Source organism: Cydia strobilella, chromosome 9 (genome assembly GCF_947568885.1).
Source record: "Cydia strobilella chromosome 9, ilCydStro3.1, whole genome shotgun sequence".
In the NCBI taxonomy this organism is placed as follows: Eukaryota; Metazoa; Arthropoda; class Insecta; order Lepidoptera; family Tortricidae; genus Cydia; species Cydia strobilella.
Window position 1 is genome coordinate 8,402,598 of NC_086049.1, and position 24,413 is coordinate 8,427,010.

General features: G+C 35.5%; 2 protein-coding genes across 2 annotated transcripts in view; one reads left to right on the forward strand and one right to left on the reverse strand.

Moving 5' to 3' along the window:
• The window catches only part of LOC134744237 (26S proteasome non-ATPase regulatory subunit 12), a 423,568-nt gene that overhangs the window by 276,085 nt on the left and 123,070 nt on the right, over window positions 1–24,413 (forward strand). The window lies entirely within an intron of this gene.
• LOC134744204 (aldo-keto reductase AKR2E4-like) lies at window positions 8,487–22,642 on the reverse strand. Its single transcript, XM_063677923.1, has 7 exons — window positions 22,513–22,642; window positions 21,017–21,106; window positions 20,248–20,427; window positions 19,768–19,884; window positions 15,005–15,172; window positions 13,222–13,419; window positions 8,487–8,912 (listed from the first exon to the last, which is right to left on the reverse strand). The coding sequence occupies exons 1-7, from the start codon at window positions 22,570–22,572 to the stop codon at window positions 8,673–8,675; spliced, it is 1,053 nt and encodes a 350-aa protein (XP_063533993.1). The 5' UTR covers window positions 22,573–22,642; the 3' UTR covers window positions 8,487–8,672.

Genomic DNA, 24,413 nt, shown 5'->3' on the forward strand with positions numbered 1-24,413 from the left:
CTTCGCATACCATGTATCGCATACCATATTTTGCATAACTATTACTTAGCATTACTATTACTACGCATACAATACATTTGGCAGCATATTATTTAGCAGAAGATTACTTTTGCCGACTTTCGTTTAGCATAATTGTATGTACTATAATAATCCTGCAGCCTATAAAACACGAACGGCTGCTAGACAAGTAGTTTAGGTTAGATTAGAGCTGCGTCCCCCTACAAAAACGAACAGCTGTCAGAAAAGTAGGTTAGGTTAGAACTGCGACCTCATACAAAAACGAACGGATACTAAAAACGAGCAACTTCCAGAAAAATAGATCAGGTTAGGTGTATTGGCGCGAGCGAGATGCAACCGCCCGGGCGAATGATAACAAAACTTATAATTCTGACATCAAAATGTAAGTTCGAATGATACTATGCGAAAGGTTATTCTGGCAAGTAACATTATGCAATACAAAAATATGACAAAAAACTTTCTATATCTCGGTACTCGTGAAGTAATTACATACTTTCCGCACTAGCATCGAAATTTACTATTCTGTAAGGCCTCGGTGAAAACAAAACTGGAATTTTTCAGCCAAAACTAGTTTTCGCAAAGTGCCTTGTTGAAAAAACTGGCCAAGTGCGAGTCAGACTCGCGCACTCATATATTTTTTTTAGTTTTATCATTCTCTTATTTTGGAAGTTACATGGGGGGACACACATTCTACCACTTTGGAAGTGTCGCTATCATTATCTTGTATCTCGCGCAAACTATTCAGTTTAAAAGAAATGATATTAGAAACCTCAATATCATTTTTGAAGATTTTTATCCATAATACCCCAGACAGTATGGGTTTGATGAAAAAAAATTTTTTGAGTTTCAGTTCTAAGCATGGGGAACCCCCAAAATTTATTGTTTTTTTTTCTATTTTTGTGTGAAAATCTAAATTCGGTTCACAGAATACATCTACTTACCAAGTTTCAACAGTATAGTTCTTATAGTTTTGGAAAAAAGTGGCTGTAATATACGGACGGACAGACAGACAGACAGACATGATGAATCCATAAGGGTTTCGTTTTTTGCCATTTGGCTGCGGAACCCTAACTAGTTCTGACTAGAATATATAATAACATAAAATATATATTTTAAGATTGACGGATTTAAAATGAGTTCTTTCCTCGATGGTAATGCCTGTAGCCTACAGCTGTCGAAAGATTCTTGACATGCCCCGCTGACCGGAATGAGGGTTGAGCGAGCTTTTGTCGCGGTTATCTTCGTTCATAATGATAGCGATTAGTTCGTGTCGCCGGGCATAATTTATAATACGGTCTGGCGAAACGGCCAACTAACTTTTCGCATAAATAAACTGATGATAAAAACACTACTGCCTACTACTATACAATATAAATTACGCAAATCCTCCTAGCTAGCCCGCTCAAGCTATATTAATAAGCGCAGTTCTTTGAAATAAAAATAAATACCTATTTTTATAACATATTCCTACATGAGATATGAGAGAGACAGCCAGAATTATCCCATTCCATTTGATACTTTATGGAAATAATTCTCAAAGGACACAGCAGCATAATGTCGCGTTACACGACATTTAGGCCAATCAAATTACATAAAAAATCGTTTTGAAGAGTTAATTCCCAGCTAGCTGGAAATACCTTCATTTGATCGTAAATGTGCATATATTATGGAAGCCTTGGGAGATACATTTTTCCTTGGATTGTCAAACCACTCGATGTAGAAGGAGAAGGAACCTGTAACAGATTGACATCTACTTTCATTTATTTACTCTATCGGAAATTACTGAATTTGTTAGAATTGAATTTCGCGCGTTATATTATCTGACTGAAATTGTGACAGTGTAGTCAGAGCGCCATTTAGCTTTTAATCAGTAAACTAGTAGATAGTCTAGTTTTGATTCACGCTTTACTACCCTGCGAAATTATAATATTATTAATTAATATTATTAATATAAATTATTAAAGCAACATTTATTGTTTAATTAATTAAATGCAATGAACTACTTCATTGAGCTATGAATTTATTTATTCATGTTATCTTTAGAGACGCCATCTGCTGTAAGGCAGATTAATCAAAATACGCGGGAATGAAGAAGACCAATCATATGCAAGCGTAATAAAGGTTATCCAAGGATTTTGGTTGGATCTATGAGCAACTTGCATTAACATGGCGGTTTAGGGGTTCTCATGGGAGCCGAGAGCGAGGTTATTTAAGGGACTTAAAAGAGGATTCGAGGCTTTTTTTCCGTCAGCAGAGCGTCGAGTTAATAAGAAGTCCAGTGTTAGTTTGTAAGGAAAACCATGTGTTTAAGCTTATTTGCAGATACGATACGAGTATTAGCTGCCGTCTTCAGGAGTTCAAGATGTGAACAAGAGCTAGAAACTACAATGAGCGAGACACCGCCTCCAGCGTCTGTTCTTGACTTGAACCATGGGCATGAAGAACGGTGTATGTTCACCACGAGACAGCTACCAAAAGAATTACATCTAACGAGCATCGGGTCATAAAGGACATACTGTGAATGGTCAATGCGTGAGAAGGAGCTTGACGAGGGCTGCGACAAACATGGGTGGCACGTTGTAGGAGCTTCATCTGGACCGTGGGCGTGTACACGAACCCATCACGGGGCAGCTGCCAAAAAACTACGTTTCACGGTACGTTAATTCCATATTTAGTCATTTTATATCTCGAGGAAACCAACATACATGTTGCGTTCGTCCATAGGCTGCAGTGATTGCGTACTATCAGTAGGATTGTAGGCTTGTTTGATACCGCCAAGGTAAAAATAGAATCATTATTTTTATATAGGTATTCATGAATACCTATATAAAAATAATGATTCTATGAATGATTTATGAATATGAAAATTGAATAGCGGGTAGGCTGCATAGATCGCGTTAGGTTACACTCTTCATTGTGCGACAAAAGTCCAATTTCTGTTCATGGTTAATGTAAGTTCAATCCTGGTATGTTAGTGCTATTCTAAATACTATGGCAGTGGTGTTCAGTATATTCAATTATATTTGTTCAGTGAAAACCTTAATCGTGCATGTGCTTGTGTGCTTACATTAACTCAATTTGAAGGTAGGTGTATCAAAGTGTTCGTGTATGCAATGTGAGTACAGGATACCTAGATGCATCCAATTGCGATGAAGTGAGAGAGGTTAATATATTTTGGTACGTAAATAGTATTTAAGCTGTAAATCACGGTCTATATCCCGGTCAATATAAGTCTAGTGAAACTAACCGTGAATCATTCAAAACTCTAAGCTGTAAATATTTTAGTCGTAGGTATATGTACCTATGTAAGTTAATGAGCAACATGAGCGTGCTTGTGATTGTAGACTAATTGACTTCTAAGAGAATAGCAACGATAATGCTTTAGTCATCATGTAAGGGTATTAAGTGTGTATTACGTAAACTGTAATCCTATCTTATAAGCCGGCAACGCACTTACAACCTTGGTGTTACGGGTGTCTATTGGTTGGCGGAGGTCACTATAATCAAAACGTCAATCACAAACCAGCCATCATTTACAATGGCACTAGTTACCAGCAAGGGGATCAGACACACCAGTGTCAAAGGCGTTTTCAGATTTTAAAGTAAGTTTTCGGATTTTAAACTAAGTTTTCGGAAATCAAACATGAGCATACTAAAAATAAAGAAATTCAAACTGGCAGCCATTTTTTACAACTACAAATTCATATTAAGGTACCTTTCGGATCCTCAGATATCAATTTTCATTATGATTAGAGAAACAAATCCGTCGAACATACCGTTTTCGACCTACAAGCAAACAACTGAAAAAGACCAAAAAATTTTGCACATTTAGAAGCAAATGAAGGTGTTAAAATGATTTCCAGCTTGCTGGGAACTAATTCTTCAAAAAAATCTAATTTTATTTGTCTAATTGACGTAGATAAGTATTAAAATAAACTAATTGGAAGCAAAACTGGAAGACGGTAGTTAGTGTTAGTTAATTACGTGATAGAGCACTTTTGCAGCTAAAAACGAAGAGAAAACAAGCAGCTAATTAATTAAAGCCTCCAATGCGCCTGAAATCTACGTCAATGGACGCGCAAATAGCTGACTAACTAGTATCTCATTATATCGGCTCATTACTTCAGCAACCTCGATCTGCTAGTTTCAAAGGACGTATGATACATTAAATGGAATGTAACGTACGCTCTTTTAGACTATCCTGCGGCCTATAATATCAACAGCTCGCGCCCAAATCAATTAGGTGATCCGAAAGCCGCAGGCTCAGATAAAAGCTGCGGCATTTTCTTTATACCCGCGGGCAAAAGAATTTAATTACTTAATACTAAGGAGATTAAAAAGGCTAACACAACTCCTTTGTGGTAAGGTGGATAGGTATTTAATTATTGGAAACGTGTTCTCTCTCCCGCGCAGTGTTCTCAGTTATTTTAAGTTTTAGTACTCGATTCAACAACACGAAATTAACAAGTTTGAGAACAAATCAAATTATTTTATTAAATATTTTGATTTGTGTTTTTAAAGTAGTCACACTACTATATATAAATTAAAAACTGTAATAGATGTCATATATTAAAGAAAAAGTGACGAAGCCAGTGGTGAAGGCCGGATACGGCACTTTTTATTTAATATATGACATCTATTACAGTTTTTAACACGAAATTAATTTCACTTTACCAAATCTTTGATCGGGAAATCGTTAATGAAAAATAATTTGCAGTCAATTGCTAATGATGGAGTAAAGGTCCACTTACCGACAACTTTACTTACCCACGTAGGTATTGCACGCAGTAGACCCGGATAGTTTGGACGCAATACAGTGCTTATCTATAAGTAGGATAAAAAAAAACATGTCGTGCACAAATATTATATTGAAATATTATATTTTTGTAACGTTTGTGTGTGTAATTACTTAAATTGAATTATAATTTAAAACCCTTATATTACCAAATCACAGGTTTTTACTACGATATATCCTTATGACATCGTTATTTAAGAATCTTAGTTTATTCACCGTAAAAAAAATTACACATAGGTACATAATTACATATTAGAACCATAATTTAGACCAAATGCCTGTTTTTGTTATATGCGCTTAATAAGCGAATTTTGTTTTAGTGTTTGTTAGTTTTTAGTTTAGGTTAAGATTTTTGTAATTTTTGTGTTGTAGATTTTAAAATTTTCCAATTGTATTTCTATTTACTTTGTAATAATGTATTATATTTGGCTCAGGCTTAATAAGTAATAGTAGCCATATTTATGTATTCAAGTGATGTAAAATTTTACTGCAGCATTTACTGAGTTAACGATTACTGAGTTACGAATGTACTTAACACTTTAACGTTCAGTTTTCAATCCAGATTCATTATAGCATACTTGCAGTGAGAGGTAAATTAATAAAGATATTTAAGCTCCACACAAAGCCAGTGGCCCGCCCCGTCTGCGTTGTACACATAACAGCACTATTTATTTAACGTATTATTTTTGTTTCTGTGATATGAAAACTGTCATCTTACTGATATGTATAACTTCAAACTGTACTCGTAGTTGAACGTCATTCGCATTAAACCTATACTGAAAGCTAAATAATTTAAGTCATTTTATTATAATACCTAGGTACTAAACCATCTACTTTTAATCCTCTGTCCTAAATATATCAAGATAGAATAGTAAATTAATAAGATTCTAGGTGGAGCTATTAACTATAAGTATAGATGATTTCAGGAGAGCTGGCACTAATGGTTTGAACTTAAGTAATGTTACCTAGTTCTCACTGTGCATATCATTATTATACAGGGGCCTCCTAATATTTTGTAAACAACTACATTATTATATAGTTTTTTGAGAGAAAGAGAGAAATTACTAGTAAGAATAATCAGATAAAATATATGACAGTGGGTACTGTAAGATACTTAAAGATTGATATAGTTAGGTAAGAAAATTAAACTTGACTATTTTCTGCAAAAATTTGCCATCATGGAGTTGGTTTTCGTTTTGTATACCACATTTTCACATTGACTCTGCAATCCAGAAAATTACGGAATAATGACACAAATTCAGTTCTTCGTGTTCTTCCGCTTAAAATTCCGCAGTTCACGTCGTCAGTGCGCAAACGTGGTCACATATACGTAAGGTTTTATTTGTTCATATAAATCATATATATTATAATGCATGAACGTTAATTTACGAAACCAAAACATATTGACTGATAAAATTCTTATTATAATGGCACTGTCCATGTCCACTGATCGTCAAACATTTAGTTTTATACTGTAAAACTTTTTTATCTCATTTGGAAAATGGCTTCGTCTAATCTTGGTTCAGGAAAAACAATGAACAGTCCCAAAAATTCATTATCTATTTAAAAATGATTTTTCACCATATTATGTTTTAAGCAAAATAATCATCGAAATTATCACCATAATGAGCCGTAAGCCTAGTGTCTGGGATTTATGACCCAGGTTAAAATGTGTCATTAATAAATTCTAAATTATTAAAGATAAATAAAAACAACTGATATAGAAACGGCAAACTTGAGTAATATTAAAGGTGTGAAGAATACAAAAGGTATGGTATGGTATGGTAGGTAGGTGGTGGTGGTACTCAAAATAAAAATATATAAAAATTGAGTCAAATATGGATATTTTCGTCATAGAAAATCTTCCTTACGATTTTTTTATAATAGGTTTGGATTGTACCTATAAAAAAATTCAAATTAATGCAAGATGAAGAAATAAACATTTTACAATATAATAGTCCAGAAGATAAAAAGAAGCCCCTGAATGGATGAAATTAAGAATTGGACCATTTAAAATCCTAAAAAAGATTTCTAGCTCAATATTATCGAGCAATCGTTTTATAGCTATGATGAATTCATTGCGTGTAAGGCATAAATCATAATGCTTACTGTTATTATGTTAATGTTCCACCATTTGTAGTATACATTATTAACTATTATATTGACAATTATTATTAAATCATTTAGTTAATTATTATTAATCAGAACTGTTTGTACCTAATAACTATATCACTATTATTAGTAAATCACTATTATTCATTATTTTTTATTGACGTGTAAATTGGTTTTATAAATAAATTATTATGATTATGATTATGATTAAATAAACTTGATGCAGCACACAAGAAACTGGAATTAAACTTTTACCACATTAGCACATTACAAAATTGTCTCCTGCGGTGGCAGCATGGTTCCATTTTTATTGCCTGACACTATGCCTGTCACTTTCGCACTTACATACTTGTTAGAACGTGACAGAGACATGGTGACATGACAGGTAATAAAAATGCGACCGTGCTATGGCCGCAGTGTTCCTTAGTCCCTAAATTACGACGGTTATCGAGTATTTTTCATATTTACTTAAAACATGTTACGTTAGTTACATTGTTTTTGAAGAGTTCGACCGAAATCCATGTAGTCAAAGTTCTGATTTTAACAGCTGCAATCGATCATAATCTCGTGAGAAAATATTGTTAAAGAATGGTTTTTTGTACTTGTTTATTCCCACGTGCCGATGCCTCTGAGGCGTATTCCAATTTTAATAATACGAATAATAAAAGTACTCACAACACAAGCCTCCTTGAGCTTACCGTGGGACTTAGTCAATTTGTGTAAGAATGTCCAATAATTATTTATTTATTTAATTTAAATGACATTTATAATTTTACTCGCTCACGCACGTGAATTTCCGGTGATTTTATAAGCACGTAAATGCTAAATCAATATTATATTTTTTAAATTTGAATACACCCCTCGCTCAAAAGCTGCGTGAAAATTTTGACGGGCTGATGCTGCTTAATTAAAGTGACTACAACAAACTGAGATGAAAGGAAAACAACGTTGTTATTTAATATCCAAATTATTTTAACAAACAGCAATTTCATTATTCGCTACTTTTCTTTATGAAGTTTATTCTTCTTTTATCTTTGATAGTAAGGTTGGCACGTTTATTCTAGGGTATTACGTAAGATTTAAGTTGTTTACAATATTTTTGGTTAAAATCACCGATATTCCCGGTGGTTTAACGTCTGGAGACGATAAGTAATAGTGAAATTTCTGTTACTTTTTCGCCAAAAAAGAAACATTGGTTATATTATGTGAATTTAAACGATCCAGTTATTGAATATGAAATAAAGCTAATATTTTAACAAAGCTAGAAAAATATGGATGTTTTTCGAAATAACGAAAGATGCCTTGCCTAAAAGGTATTCATTACTGTGTTGCAGCTATTTACGTCTGAGGCAGGGCAATGTGGTTATCTGAAAGTAAATAAGAACAAAACAAGAAGTAAATCCCAGTATTATAGACATGGGCGTATATAAAATAATGGCTTATTACGGTAGATTTGCTGCAATGGGGACGAAATCTGCCGGTCACGGACGGAAGCCCGAATTATAGTCAGAAACAAAAAAAAAGGGAATCAGGAAACTAAAGGATAAACTGAAATAAGTAATATTAAAAGTCTTGTTCTATATTTTAATTTCTTGTTAATTATGTTATTCAATTTCATACATTATTCTAGAATGTGAAAAGTATAAAATTTGACAGGGAATAACATTTAGTGCATTCGTTTAGACAGCGTTTACGAATTATTACCCTAAAATGAAATTTACCATCGAAGTTTATACTATCCTGTGTTTTAATCCTCCTTGCTGTGTTCAATAATGTACTGTATTTCAGCAGCTGTAAGGTTCTTTTTTTCAAAAGGAAATTCTGGATGCGGGTACCATTTAGCCGGTGTTCTGAGCCTATAGTCTTTGTTAAAGGTAGATAACTCAGAAATCTCCCGGGGGCTCAGGCTGAAGTCACATATGTCAATGTTCATCTGTATGCGCTCCTTGTTCGTGGAGCGAGGAATGGCCACTAATCCTTGATCAACCTGTAAGGTTGTAAAACGTACATAAAATGAGCTAAATTTCCTGTCTCAAAGATTCTTGAAAGTGAGAAAATGTATGGAAAATAGATTTAAATCATTTTTAACACTTAGGATCCGGTCAACAAGATACCTATATATAACAATATCTTGTTGTCCGGAAAACGTAATTCTGTACATTAATTTCGTAGACTAACGCACAAAACTTGGCCATATGTTAGAAAACAAGTCGTATTTTTACAGGAGAGCAGAAATACGTCTTCTCCTTTTGTTAAAGAAATGTATAATATTATGCCTATTATAATAAGTATTTACAAATATTACTTGATCTTTTGAAAATCGCCCTGGTTCATTTTAATGATAATCATTAACCATATGCTTTCCGGCAGGAAAAAGGTATAAGATAATGGCTTAAATTTAAATGAATAAACAGCTCCCAAAAAGCTACCTAGAATTATGAAATAAAACTATGAAAACGGATTATATCGCGTATATTGAATTTATAATACATCCCGACGTTTCGAACCCTTAACAGCGTTCGTGGTCAACGGGTGACTGAGGAAAAACTACAAAGTGCAAAAATACCCACATACTAAAAATAATGAACCATCATAGACTATAAACTTTAAGGATGGTTGTACATGCAAAATCGGTTCATAAGGCTAGTTATACAATACAACTATTTTTCAAGTAAAGATATTTATATACGCGATAAAAACTACGCCGGCTCCAACCCGACACCACGGACCCGAGAAGATTTAATTCCCTCCTAAATTGTAGGAGGGTATCCCAATATGGGACCGGCAACAAACTCGGCGGGACACATCTTTTCAAAACATATTATACTCAGGATGTCCAACATCATCCAACACTAAGGTCTCAGTCTGTCTCGCTTGCTCCCTTATCAGATGGACTACAGGATCCCAAGTTGGTGGTAGAGAAAAGCCATCTTCCCCATTAAAGTTTGGATATTTCTGAATCTCAATGGCCTCGCGTAGCATTCTGGGTATGTATCGCTTCTCCTTAGCAAGAACCAGAGGCTTATCAAACTTGATTGAGTGATTGGCATTATCCATGACATGCTCACAGACTGCAGACCTAGGTCGACGGTGCTTGACATCAGCTATGTGTTTCTTCACCCGAGTGGAAATGCTCCGTTTCGTCTAATAATCGTCGTCTGTCGTGTCGTTTCGTAATTTAGGAGGGAATTAAATCTTCTCGGGTCCGTGGTGTAGGGTTGGAGCCGGCGTAGTTTTTATCGCATATATATATCTTTACTTGAAAAATAGTTGTATTGTATAACTAGCCTTATGAACCGATTTTGCATGTACAACCAGCCTTAAAGTTTATAGTCTATGATGGTTCATTATTTTTAGTATGTGGGTATTTTTGCACTTTGTAGTTTTTCCTCAGTCACCCGTTGACCACGAACGCTGTAAAGGGTTCGAAACGTCGGGATGTATTATAAATTCAATATACGCGATATTATCCGTTTTCATAGTTTTATTTCATGAGTAACTATCGCGGTAACCGAAGACAATATTATCTACCTAGAATTACACAACGTAAAAAAAATTCGTTTCATAAATGATGTCTAACAAATAATGAATTCGAGTTCTGACTTCCTCCACGAGGGAATTACCGAATATGTAATATTATCGCACTTCAATAGGCACATGTAATATTTGAGTTGAAACTACAAGTCCCTGAACGCTTGGGACCGATGAGCGGAGTTCTAAACGTCCAGGCCCGCGCCAAATATTTGTTTTTAGTAAATAATATAGTAGGTATCGAAACTAAAGTCAAACATGATACCGGTTATTCTGGGAGTAGAGATTGATAATTATGCCCTTGACATGGTCAGAACAATATTTAGGGCGAGCGAAGCGAGCCCTATGACTATTCGACAATCTATGCATTTTTGTGGTACACTTTACAGAAAAACTATCAAACTGTTAGCTTTGAGATTTAACATAGTAATTTATATTCATGTCTAGATGTGTTATCAAACATAAAAATATAATTTTATAAATATAAAAAAATTAAATAAAGGAATAATACTTTGTATGACTACTAACGCCATCTGTTAGAAAAATAATGAATTAACATTCGTGCTAATGTTTCTTTCTTTTTCTAACAGATGGCGTTAGTAGTAAAAACCGGACAAAGGCGGATAAGTGCGAGTCGGACTCGCCCACCGAGGGTTCGTACTTTTTAGTATTTGTTGTTACAGCGGCAACAGAAATACATCATCTGTGGAAATTTGAACGGTTCATGAGATACAGCCTGGTGACAGACAGACAAACGGACGGACAGAGGAGTCCCGTAATAGGGTCCCGTTTTTACCCTTTGGGTACGGAACCCTAAAAAAGGCAACGACAAAATAAAATCTGTAGCAGACAGGCGTACCGGACAGCGAGCGACCGTGGTCCGGTCAGTATATTTCTTTCTAGCTCTCAGCTGCGTTCTTAAGAGTCCGCAGCAAGCTCGGGTCTCCATACAAACGTAGTTACGCTCTCATTTTAAAACGACTAGCTAGATTGCTCTGAAACTTTGTACTTACAATAGGATATGCCTGTAATTATTATAGTTTATGTAGCTTCGGATACCATTGTTAAAAAATTACAGCGAATTATTATTTTTACAAAACTTGTTTTTGCTCTATTTCGTTTGTTTTATAAGCTGGAGCTATTATTAACTATAGATTGTCAAAGGACTGTCTCATTTCGAACATAGACAGAGAGAATCATACTAACTTTTCTTACACTAGTACTAGCACCCAAAAGAAAAGGATGAGTATAATTTTTTTGTTCGTATTTACTGACAATTTGGTTTGACCAACTATAATTACACGCATAGATATACCTTATGTCATTGTATGTGCCAAGTTTCGTTACAATTCAACGCGTAGTTTTAAAATGAGAACGAAACTCAGTTTGTATGGGAAGGTGAAATTCGGCCGAACTTTCTGTCTCTCTATAACTCTTCCATATTAGTGCGATGCGATAGTGACAGCTGCGTTTCCTTCGCTACGAATCGGAAACGATAGGCATGCGGGCTACGCACCCTGGTTACAATAATAAACAAAACCGTTGAATATTTAAATGTGAAGTTAAAGGCGTTATAATTTTTTGGCATGAAATAGAAGAACTATTCTATTGGAGCGTCAGTCATCATGAGGTACCTATCTATAAGTACCTTTAACAGAAGCATAGAAAACAGCTGTCTAAACGCGAATTATACAGCATAACTTGGTGAAAACATGAAAAATTAAAATTATGCTTTCACCCATCGCGGAACAATGGCTCTGGCTGGACACTTAGGAGGCTTGCGTGGAGCCGAAGCCAACACGTAGAGTCACTTTTGACACTTACACCTTACACCGAGCGGTTGCTAGCAAAGTGGTACTTTTTGATTGAGAACGCCACAAATATTATTTTATTCTGTTTTTAATATTTGTTGTTATAGCGGCAACAGAAATACATCATCTGTAAAAAAAATCTACTGTCTAGCTATCGCGGTTCATGAGATACAGCCTGGTGACAGACGGACAGACAGACAGACAGACACACGGACGGACAGCGGAGTCTTAGTACAAGGTACCCGTTTTTACCCTTTGGGTACGGAACCCTAAAAAGGAAAAACAATGTCGACGTGGCGTCGTCGTATCAGGCTGTCAAGGAGAAGGCAGAGAACCGACATGCATGGAAATCGCTTCACCAACAACAGTCTAACTCTTAAATATATGATGATGAGGTAGAAAAACTCCGCGAGCCCTTAAAAAGCTCTGCTTTTTGCTAGTTTACTATAAACATGTGGGGTTTTTGCCGATATGTCACAAATACTTTGAGCCGAAATTGCCTGTGCATTTATCGGTTAAACTTGAGATGTAAATTGTTATGAACCTTCAACTTCAAATAATGTCAAAACATAATTACTGATGAGATGACCATGCAGTTACACAAATACTTATTATGATATGATTCATAGCATATTATGTTATTTGTTTCGTAATTACTTTTTGCTTTTTTAATTTACTCAATTTCTCCATTTAAAACTAGTAGGATGTTTTCTTATTTTACACCCAGAAAAATATTCCCCAAATGGCATCACTAAACCAGTTCAATACTTCCTTGTTTTCTGGTAAATATTAAAATCGAATTCCTCATAAGATATTTCCCACGTGGCTGACGTGGCATATTTAAATCGTATGAATATGAATTAAGACGCATATCAGAGCAAGTGCCTATTAAAAGTTAAAACATAGTACCTACTCATATGTCTCGTGAGTGTTTACATTTTGAACACAACTTACCAAATATCTTATTAATATCTGTGGAACAGTTTTGTTATATTTGTCGGCTAGACGGCGCAGGGTCGGGTGGTCGGCTCTTGGCGGCGGCGCGGTCGGTTTCCGGCCGAGAATGGCGCCAAACGGACTGTAAGCCATCACGACCACTCCATGGGCGCGACACCACGTTATCAACTCAGTTTGGGTTATCGTTGGGTTCACCTGTAGAAGTCATTCTCATTGATTTACTAGTGACTTTTTTCCTAGTTACCTAAATACTAGTTGTCCTAATTCCTAATTATTACTTAACGTATACTTGTTACCGGCTGTCGGTAAGTAGGTACACGTACGATAATAATAGCAATCAGAAGCGCGGCCTATTATTATCGTACGTGTACCTACTTACCTATATAATACGAGATTCACAAAACTTTATCGTGCAAAATATCCAATATGCACCGCTTGTCTCTGCTGTTATTTATATAAAAGATTAGAATAAGGACAAATCATATCCTGATCTTAAAATTGGACATTTTATAATCTGTTAGCCATTCCACTAAAAGGCAGCTCATGAAATTGCCAGCAAATTTCGGCCACTACTAGAAAAATAGATTTATTATGGCTAGCCACCCGATAGTCATAAAATCTTAGGATAAATTATCCAAGTCTACGAACTGCTAAGAATTGAACAACTGGACAAGAAGCTCCTCACTCAGTATTATTTTTAGTTACATTATAATACAGAATGTATAAATAATATAAATATCGAATTGATATAGGCATGAAAAGCCATTATGATGTGTAACGTGCAGCGTGCAGGTGCGTGCCGTCTAGGTATATTGCGATGTAGAAACATTATGGATTGTAAGTTAAAATTAATTTGAAAATTTGTAATCGTAGAATTTCAGGTAAGTTAATGAACTCTTAATTTACCATTCGTGTATAAGCCGCAAACCCTTATGATATTAAGTACCTACATCACTTATTATTTATTATACAAATATGTACAGTCGACGTCAAAGCGATTACAGCGTAAAAAAGAGTAAAGTGCAAAAGTGTAAACATACTTGTATCTTTGACCTACGCAAATCACACACCAAAACATTTTTTTGGTTTAAGAACGGATTTGGAGCGTGAAGGGCACGAACCATGCACGAACAAAATTCAGGGCGTCAGGGGACTACCAATATTCAAACATTTTAGGACTTCCACATGTAAGACCATTAACTGGAAACGCACGTGTGATGAGGTCCTAACAGTGTCAGTGTCATTGACTCATTGTCTTCCTCTTCTAAATTCTGTACATTTTGTGTAACTTGTGTATGTATCAAGTGTTTTATTTTATTTTTTATAACATACCTATGTTATGCTTGCAATTATCCTCTGGAGTACATTGTGTTTTAAGAACGTTACAGTTTGCTGCTTGTTGCGAATTATTCCTTTTAAAAATACAATACAATGCGGTTTTGAAAAGAATGCGAAGCAGGCGCCTTGCTATGCGGGAAACAGCGGGAGGTGTTTTCGTTAGCACTCATGGATTACACATGTCGCTTAACATCAGACTTGCATGTAAAACCAACATAAGTATATCGACAATGCTTTTTTACGTAAAGCCGTAGAAGTTTTAAGAAAGCAAAAAGTAAGAAAATTAAAAAGGTAGGCACCTAGTAACATCGCAAGCCATTCACAATACAAGAAATTTCTAAATGCTCAAATATATATTCAGTTGATCTACAGACATATTTATAAATAATTTAGAATACAATTAAGTAAAAAAAATAAAAAATGAAAAGAAAATCATATCTACCTCGATTTGTAAAACTGCCGGTTTTATCCTAGAGTTATCCCAAAGTCGCTGCATCTGCGTTACGTTGAAATTTGAAACACCTATGGACTTAGTGAGATTCATCTCTTTAGAATCCTCCATGCCTTTCCAAGTTTCTAGGTAATCTGTAGAACTGATGCTGCCGTCTTTCTGCAAAGTGTAAGATAACCTCAGTATCAGTAGGTAACATGAAGTTAGCTGTACTTTCTATGGCTTATTGTTTAGAACTTCATAATATATGTAAAATGTTCCAACTGTTCCAAGTATGTATTATGTTTTAGATTTTACTTAGTATTGAAGTATTGATAGTTTCAAGACAATTGCTCATTAACCGGGGAGTTTTTAAACTCCAAGTAAAACAGACATGCTTTGATCACATTGTGTCCTGTATAAACATTTGTGAACATGAACTCAAAATAAAAATATCTACAATAATAGTTATTCGTGAAGCAATAAAAATATTTAAACTTTATTGCACATTAAAAGTTGCACTACTTAAAGGCAAACTTCTTGCCAAAAGGCATATATTTAGCACAATCGGATTAGGTCTAACCTCAAAATCTCTTCCAAAGTTATGAAATTTGGTATGTATCTATAGATTAGAGGTCTCTTTTTCATAGTACATTTGGGGACCTCGAGGAAGCGCAGCCATCTTGGAAAATGTGTACCACCCTGGAGAAATTTGCGTTTTACTCTAAATCTACGTTCTCTGTGAAAATATGGTGCAAGGCAACATTAAAGCTTATTAAATTCTACACAAAAAAGTCCTAGATGTCTGCGGAAAAAATACATCTTGTTATAGAAAATAACTGCTGAATCCAGATTTAGCGCTTATATCCTTTCAGGGGATATTCTCTTAATAGGAAACTTGTAGAAATATGAATTCCATGACAATTTTATGACACGCAAACAGGCATCCCTTAAATTGTAGGTGTCAAATTTCATTACTGTCACTATTGTTTAAACCCCATTTAAGACCTAAAATCTGTTTTTGCAGTAACATTTTTGAGTCCAAAACATTTTTCCTCCATTTATTTTAGTAAATTTGTATTGCATAGCACTCGTGTACCAATTATGCATCTACTGATGTCTATTTTATTGAAATCCACTCCATAGTTTAGGCGCTAGAAGTAAAAATATGATTTAATATTCGGCATCCTCTCAAGGCGGCTGTATTGTTTTTCTTTAATAAAACAAGTGTAAACAGGTTGTGAAGGGTAAGAGGAATCCACCGATATGTTACTTTAAATAATCCGTCCAGTATCCTGAGCTACAGGGTGTACTGATTATCAGTATTTACACCCATAACCCTACTTTCTGTTTAAATCGCAGTCGAGTAAAATGTTGATATTGGGGTATAACGTGTACAAATGTATAGACAAAAGTGGAATTCATATTATCCTTGTACAACAATGTACAACCTTTTAGATTATCCCCTGAAAGGGTATAAGCGCTAAATCTGGATTATTTTCTAGAACAAGATGTATTTTTTCCGCAAATATATCTAGGACTTTTTTGTGTAGAATTTAATAAGCTTTAATGTTGCCTTACACCATATTTTCACAGAGAACGTAGATTTAGAGTAAAACGGAAATTTCTCCAGGGTGGTACACATTTTCCAAGATGGCTGCAATTCCTCGAGGTCCCCAAATGTCAAATAGTGTGGACTTAAAAAAAAGAACTTTAATTAACATACATACCACATTTCATAACTTTGGAAGAGATTTTGAGGTTAGACCTAATCCGATTTTGCTAATATGTAAAAAATAATTAATAATTGTAATGCCAATGCTAAAAGTACCTATTGAATTCTTATTTGACAGAAAGAATGTTAAAAATTGATACAGTGTAAGGGAGCTCAAGTTTTAGTGGGGTCACGTCTGTATTTGATGTCCTCCTGTGCAACTTATGTGCGCTGCATATTTCTAAGTTCGGTAAACGTCAATCATGAAATTGACATTTATTTGTAAGAATCTACATAGTGCAATAGTATACGGGGAAATAACATTTTAGTCCAACTGAATGGTAAATAAAAGTTTTTTTTTACAACTGGTTTTAAAAAACTAGACAAGTTCTATTTTATTCCACACTAGCGACCCGCCCCGGCTTCGCACGGTTAGTTCAACTAATTTACACAAAACCTTTACAAATTATACATATAAACCTTCCTCACTCTATCTATTAAAAAAAACTAAATCAAAATCCTTTGTGTAGTTTTAAAAATCTAAGAATACATAGGGACAGACATACAGACAGCGGAAAGCGACTTTGTTTTATACTATGTATGTAGTGTTGTTCGAACGTTACGGTACAGTAAGCATAACTTAAAAAAAAAAACAAATTCAAAATTTATATCAAGAAATACAGAAATTTCAATAAAAGCAGTACAGTGATCCCCACACTAATAGGCTGAGCCTGTAACGTGGAAATCTTAGAGAAATACCGAATATAATTAATATCAAACTATATTATACCTAAATATGATTTTTTAATTTTTTTACTTAATAAAAGAAATTTTAAAATGCATTTAATTTTAAAGCCTGACCAGAAATATATGATCATTAATTGTCAAGAGGGCGCTGTTATTCTCATGTATAGAGTGACAGTTCAGTATAGTATGAAAAAAATAGTTCCAGTGAAATTCCGCAACATGGCGCGTGATCATTAATTCCTGGTCAGGCTTCAGCAAATGACAAATAGGTAATAGTGTCGGTAAAAATAATACAAACTTGGTTAAAATTATAAATATCATTTTAAAACCTTAATTTAAATTAACACTGATCTTATATTATAATAATTGCTGTCCATTACAATTCGCCGGAAACACCTGAGTATTAGATTCGGATAGGAGGTATGAACCATAGGGTTGGCTTAAGACGCCGGAAGAGATTGCAGTGATTCGCCGCAGTGATTCGGGTGGTGGCCGAGTGGTTAAGACATCTGCCGCGAAAGTAGAGGAGGCTGGTTCGATTCAAGCTCTGGGCACTGGAGGCCTTGGTCACTTTTTCTTTCGTATACATTAGTATATGACATCTATTTCAGTTTATACCTTTTTACTAAGTTTTAAGTCCCTAGCTTAAAAAAAAACAACTACAGATCTAGTCACATTTCATGAATCGAACTCAATTTATACTTGGTCTAATGAAGGCTCACGCAGGCTCAAGCTGTTTTCCTTCCGTCTCCTAATAACTATTTTTTTGCACGGAATTAACAATTAAAACAAAACGACGCAGTTCTTAAAACTAATTTCTGCAGAAAACTTGTAGCGAGTTAAAAAGCGTCCAACAATTTTAAAATGAAAATACAGCGAATAACTTGCAAAGTTTCAAGTAGTCTTGCCTTTAAAGTTTTTGCTGACACCTTCAAGTTGCTAAATGAAAGTAGGTGTTTTATGTTATAATCTTTTAACCCAGCACGGGTGTGCTAGTTGCACTTTTATCGCTTATTATGTCATATAAGCTATTCTCACAGTTACAATAATTTCAAACATAATACGGTGCGTCATCGTTACATCCAGGGGTCCGCCAACCTCTCGAATGTGGAATGTGCCCTGTAACGTCCACTGTCACCGTGAGGGGGCTTGCTCAGTAAAACACAAGAGGTTTAGTTCCGTCCACGTGCGACACGTCCAGCGTCTGTCTGTTCTACCCACACATTATTATGGTCATGACAGCGGGCGGCTCGCCGTGCACATTTATTTATGTATACATTACATGCCCAACGCGGAACGTGGATCCGCGCAGTAAGTATTGAATTCTAATTAATTAATAAGTTCCGGCATTCGAGAGGTTAAAAGCTGGCAACATTTGTCAAACTTTTAAAACCGCATGGTCCAGGATGTGGCGTAAATACTATTTTTTTTTTACTGTAATACCCCTATAGGTACAGTCGCCATCAGATATATCGGAGCGGCTAAGGTGCTCAAAAATATCTGAACACGCACCCTAGCGCCTTGACAATAGAGGCGTGTTCAGATATTTGTGAGCACCTTTGCCGCTCCGATGTATCTGATGGCGACTGTACATGAATACCGTCAAAGAAATATGCTCTTCAAAAGTGTCATTAATAGTAGTTATGCATGCGGAAATAGTAGACTGTGTCACAAGGGAGCAAAATTACATATTTACGTCGAGGGCGTACATTGAATCCTGAACGAAGCGTAGCGAGGGATTCTAACATAGAATCTTTAGCGTAGTGAGGGATTCAAGTGATAACGCCCAAGATGGAAATAATTTTGCTACCATGTGACACATACTGTTTTTCACATCACCTATGAGAAAATTATTATGTTCTAAAATACTAATTACCTAAAAAAATTGTATGCAAAAAAGAAAAAAAACGAGTCCTAGAACAGAAAAGTGCCACTTTGATCCCTCCTAGCGGGGATGAATAAGCCCTTTTTCGAATAGGTGATGTGAAAAATAATGTGCTTGCGAATAACCCAAATGCCATTGAATAGACAGTATTGTACTGCGCTGTAGTGAAGAAAACTCAACACTACTCGGAGAAGTGTTTAGATACTCGTACAATCCTCCGAGATATTACATTCACAAACGAGTTACTTTTTATAAAATTATTCAACAGTCTAATTAAATCATTGCTCTTGAATGTAATATGCAAATTCTCTTAAGAATGCCTAATACTTACAATTTACAAGCTCTACTTGAAAAATAAGTACAATTCCATTGAAATAGCATGTTGAAGTTCCTTTTGCTTATTTTTCAAGCTAAGTAAAACAAATATACCTTATATGCCATTGGATAGTGTACGAGGTAGAGATCGATGTAGTCCATTTGCAACAGCTCTAACGACTTCTTCAGAGCTGGAATCACATCGTTTCTTTCGTGAGCATCGTTCCATAACTAGAGAAAAAGAAAATAGAACACGTTTAATGTTTCGCCACGACAAAGAAACGTCATTAGACTAGGGAGACATGAAAGGTAGCGTGCTATTTTAACCAGTTTTCACCGGCTAAACAGATACGTACGTTATTATAGTAAAATGCTGAGCGGTTAAGCAGGTTATACGGCAAAATTTTGCGTGATAAAGTATAATCTAAGAGTGTAACAAGTTGTTCAACGTTATAACCTATAACAAAAGTCAAACGTCTAAAGTTAGAAGCGAGCTGAGGTAGTAATGCACGGAAAATACTCATTTACATAGTGTTCCCGTGTGAGTATTTGACTGGATGGTGTAGGTTAATTGTTAAACATCGGAATACTCACTTTTGTGGTGACGTAAACGTCGGCGCGGGTGTCGTTGTGTCGTAGGAAGCGGCGCACCCCCAGGCCGACCTCGTCCTCCACCCGGTACAACGCCGCGGTGTCGATGTGTCGATAGCCGGCCTCCAGGGCCCATTGTACCGCGCGGGCGAGCGAGTGGTTCGTCGGCAGCACCCGCGTGCCCTGCACGACGGTTAACATGGCCAGGACATGTCTGGGTGTTAGCTCCGCATTTGTTAACAAGGCCGCACTAAGGCCGGTTTCATATTTAGAAACTGTCCAATATATATTCCGCACGGTAACGGTAAGATAATACCATTTCAAAAAAAACTTGTACCTACCGTCTGTTTGATATTAGAATTAATGAAGTAGATTTTTATAAAAACTCTATACCTAACTGCTTGTTACTGTACACCTATAATAACTTTTTTTAACTACATCAATGTACAAATAAACTATAATATTAAACTATTAAATGACATATGCAGGATATAACAAAAATAGTGGGGATCCCTTTAAGGGGATATTCTGCGTCAAGAAATTATTTCTTGTACTTTTGCCTAATCAGAACACGATACCGAAAATGCCCTTAAACGGATCCCCACCATTTTTGTTCCAGTGAAACGTTATTTACAGGTATACCCCCTACCCTATACCATTCAAATGCAGTATTTATATTACTAGTACCTATATACATTGAATATACAATGTAATTCTCACGCAGTGGCAAAACTTATTCCGCGTTAGAAATATTTCAATTTTGCGAACTTACATCTGCCAAATGTCCCAGGCTGGTGCCTAGAGCAACAGCAGGAATTTCATTTCCGTCGTTTAGTTTGTATTTTATTAGTTCCCCATTTACCTGCAAGATAACAAAATGAAAATCACAAATTATATTACTTTCAATTCCTTTTGAATATCTTTGTTTCGTATTAAAATATTTTACAAGTTGACGGGCAATTTTAAAATAAAATAATTAGTCTTAAGCAATAATTATATTGACGCTGCAACCAGATGTGGCTATGGTGTGCGAGCGAGATAGTTATGCATGTACCTATAGCGCTGTCTCACTTGCACGTCGTCTCCATAGCGGCGCCCGTGTAATGACCGCCTATAGCTAGTAGTAAAATGAATTAGAATTTGTTATTGTAAGCTGTTTATCAAAGTAAACATATACATCGTAAAAATAAATTATATTAGTACCTAGGTGTGACACGTCGTTGTATACAAAGTATTCATTAAGATCATATTTATGTACCTGGATCTGTAATTTGTTTTTAAAACATAATGACAAAAAAGTCTGAATGGGTGAAAAAAAACCTGTCAAGCGCAATTCGAGCCGCGATTAATGTGCCGCGCCGACCAATACAGAATTACGAGCCATTCCCAGGCTGAAAAACAAGCCTCAATGTACCTAATGGTAAGCTTTTGTAGACATAGAACATGTTGAAGGTGCCCAAATTTTAAGCTCTATTATAATTATAAGGCAATATATTTTAAGGTTAATTACAAGGTAGGTATTTAAGGTTACTTGTAGGTTACAAGTAGATGATATTTTGTACATGGCACATTTTGTATAACTGCAGTTCATGGTGATATTTTTATTTCGAACCAGATTAAAGGAATCAAGTACACATTTATTAAGCTATAGTATAGCTTCCTTCATTGTTGCTTTACACGGGCTATTGTAAACTTAATGAAATTTCTGACAGTTGCCACTGGAAGTTTGTATCAAAGAACTCGGCTGACTCGGCAAATTCATTGGAGCTGTCCGTAACGCCCTGCGATTTTGATTTTGATAGATCTACCTATAGTAAGAGAGTTGCGTAACAGAAAGCAATTCATATATCGTATCCTTAGTAAAGAAAAAAAATCTTCAGATATCCGTCAGGCCAACCTACGTATCCAAAAATCATGACTGAAAAACACATCAACATCATAATTATGACAACGAATCATTTTTGGTCAACGAATCAATTGAGTCAATAACTTTATGAACAAGAATCCTTGTATAGCGGTTTAACTATTTAAGCCTTATTTGGTTGCATTTGAATAAAATCTAACTGAGCAAATAAATGTTAAAATTGTATGATCTAATCTTAGGGTCATCGTAGTTCGGATCTCTCACGCGTCATCTTACACGTCTGCCTTGAAATCTTCGTGTTCTGTATTTCTTGTATATTCCCACTTATAACCGGCATAACTAAAATTGATCGGATCTTAAAAATGGTAATGTGTTATTATCACTAGTTACAAAAATAAACTAACTTGAGAGAAACAAAACAGTATCGATAAGAATGATCCCGCGCACTTGACCGTAGCGACCATGATGCGTGACAGACTCGATTGGACTGCCAGTTATAAAACAACGTAATCAGAGACATACTCGTATATATGAGGCAACATTCTTCCTAGGGTGCGTTCAAAAACAACGCCGACAAAAACTATACGCCTAATTTTACAGAATCCAAACTCGGTAAATAATAGTAATTTATGCAATCGTGATATAATAGAGAGCTTTTCAGTCGAGTACTTTGTTGGCCAACCAATCACAAAGCAGATGCGACGCAGCAGCTTGTTTAGTAGGCTAATTTGCATTGAATCGACAAGAAATATTTAATAAACATTTTATCGAAATGTGTGAAGTTTTATTGTTCGATAAAATTCTTATGCTTGAGTCGGAAGTACCATAGAATATCTAACGTTGAAAAGAATAAGGTTGTAGTGTTGCATATGAAGTTGTAATACACAGATTATACTCGACGAGTAGAAAAACGTTTTAACGGGACTCCCTCTGGTCGCAGGTCGCATAACAACTTTTGTCATATTTTTAATGGTCATAACACTATATGCATAAAATTGTGAGTCATAATAATCTGTAGTAAGAATTATTCCTGAGTATAACTGGGTTTTTGCCATAAATGAGATGTCATAATTTTTATAGTCATGAAATTTTAAGTCATCTGCTTAATATCCATAATTGTTTTTCGTTCGAAGTATTGCAGTGCATACTATTAATATAGACATAAAAAGTTAAGTCATATATTTAGTGGTCATAATATGTTTTTTTCATCAATGTTACAAAGCATAAATAATAAATATGTATGGTTGTGAGGAACCCATGAAGCAAATATTACTTTAGTCATAATCATAACCACACAAAGACCGTATAAAAGAGATCGAAGGAGAGGAGTCCCATCCAGTAGGAGTACCGGTTTTATAAAAGAAACTAGTCATAGATATAGATTTATTTAAGTAGTAGGTAGGTTAGGTTCGTTAGGTTTCTTTAGATGTCCGAATGATAAACTACGCAGAAATAGGAGCCCCGCGTCAGCGGGGCTCCGTCGAATTAAGTGTTTGGACGGAGATTAGGGAAAACTTTTTTTTTTTACGCCTAAAACTTATTGCGATATGAGGATTGCGAGGATTATGAAAAAAAAACATCAGGAATATTGATCGTTATGGTAAAAATGCTTAGGACAAATGAGTTTTAGGGCAACCATTATAACAGTTGATCGTTAGGGCTAGTGCCCATTAGGACAAAACAGGGCAAGTGACTTTAGTACAAATGTTGTTAGGGATTTTGAAGGAGACCCTACCTACTCAATTCTTGCATAATTTCAAGACCCTGTATTTGCGGCGTAAATCCCTTTCAGTAAGTATTCTAAAATATTCTTGTTCTTAATTCAACGTTCCATAAGGCAGCCCAAACATTCCGGCGAGATACCGATACGTTTTCTGCAAACCATTACGTAATTGCCTAAACCATAAAGCCTGTTCTACCTCGGAACTGTAAATACAGAAAATTCAAAACGTTATTGTAGAGTGATTTATCTAGAATACATTTTTGCCCTGAGCACCCACTTGGAGAATAACGAGTGGCTGGCATTTTGCCGCAGTAAAAGAGGACAAACTGCAATTTAAATTCTCGTAATGTCTCTCGTTGTACGTTACCGTATATAGATGATCGAGTTTAATTTAGGAGCAATCAGTAATTACTTCGGTGCTTCTCCTGCAACGGCAGAGTGTAGGGCTGGTGAAGTACGATGTACCTAGTCCGATACTGGAGGCGCGGGTCTATGCAACTCGTAAAGCCGTTTTGAGAATTTAGGTTCTGCGGTAATTTAACAGTTATTTAAAATTACCATTGCACACTATCTATATTTCAA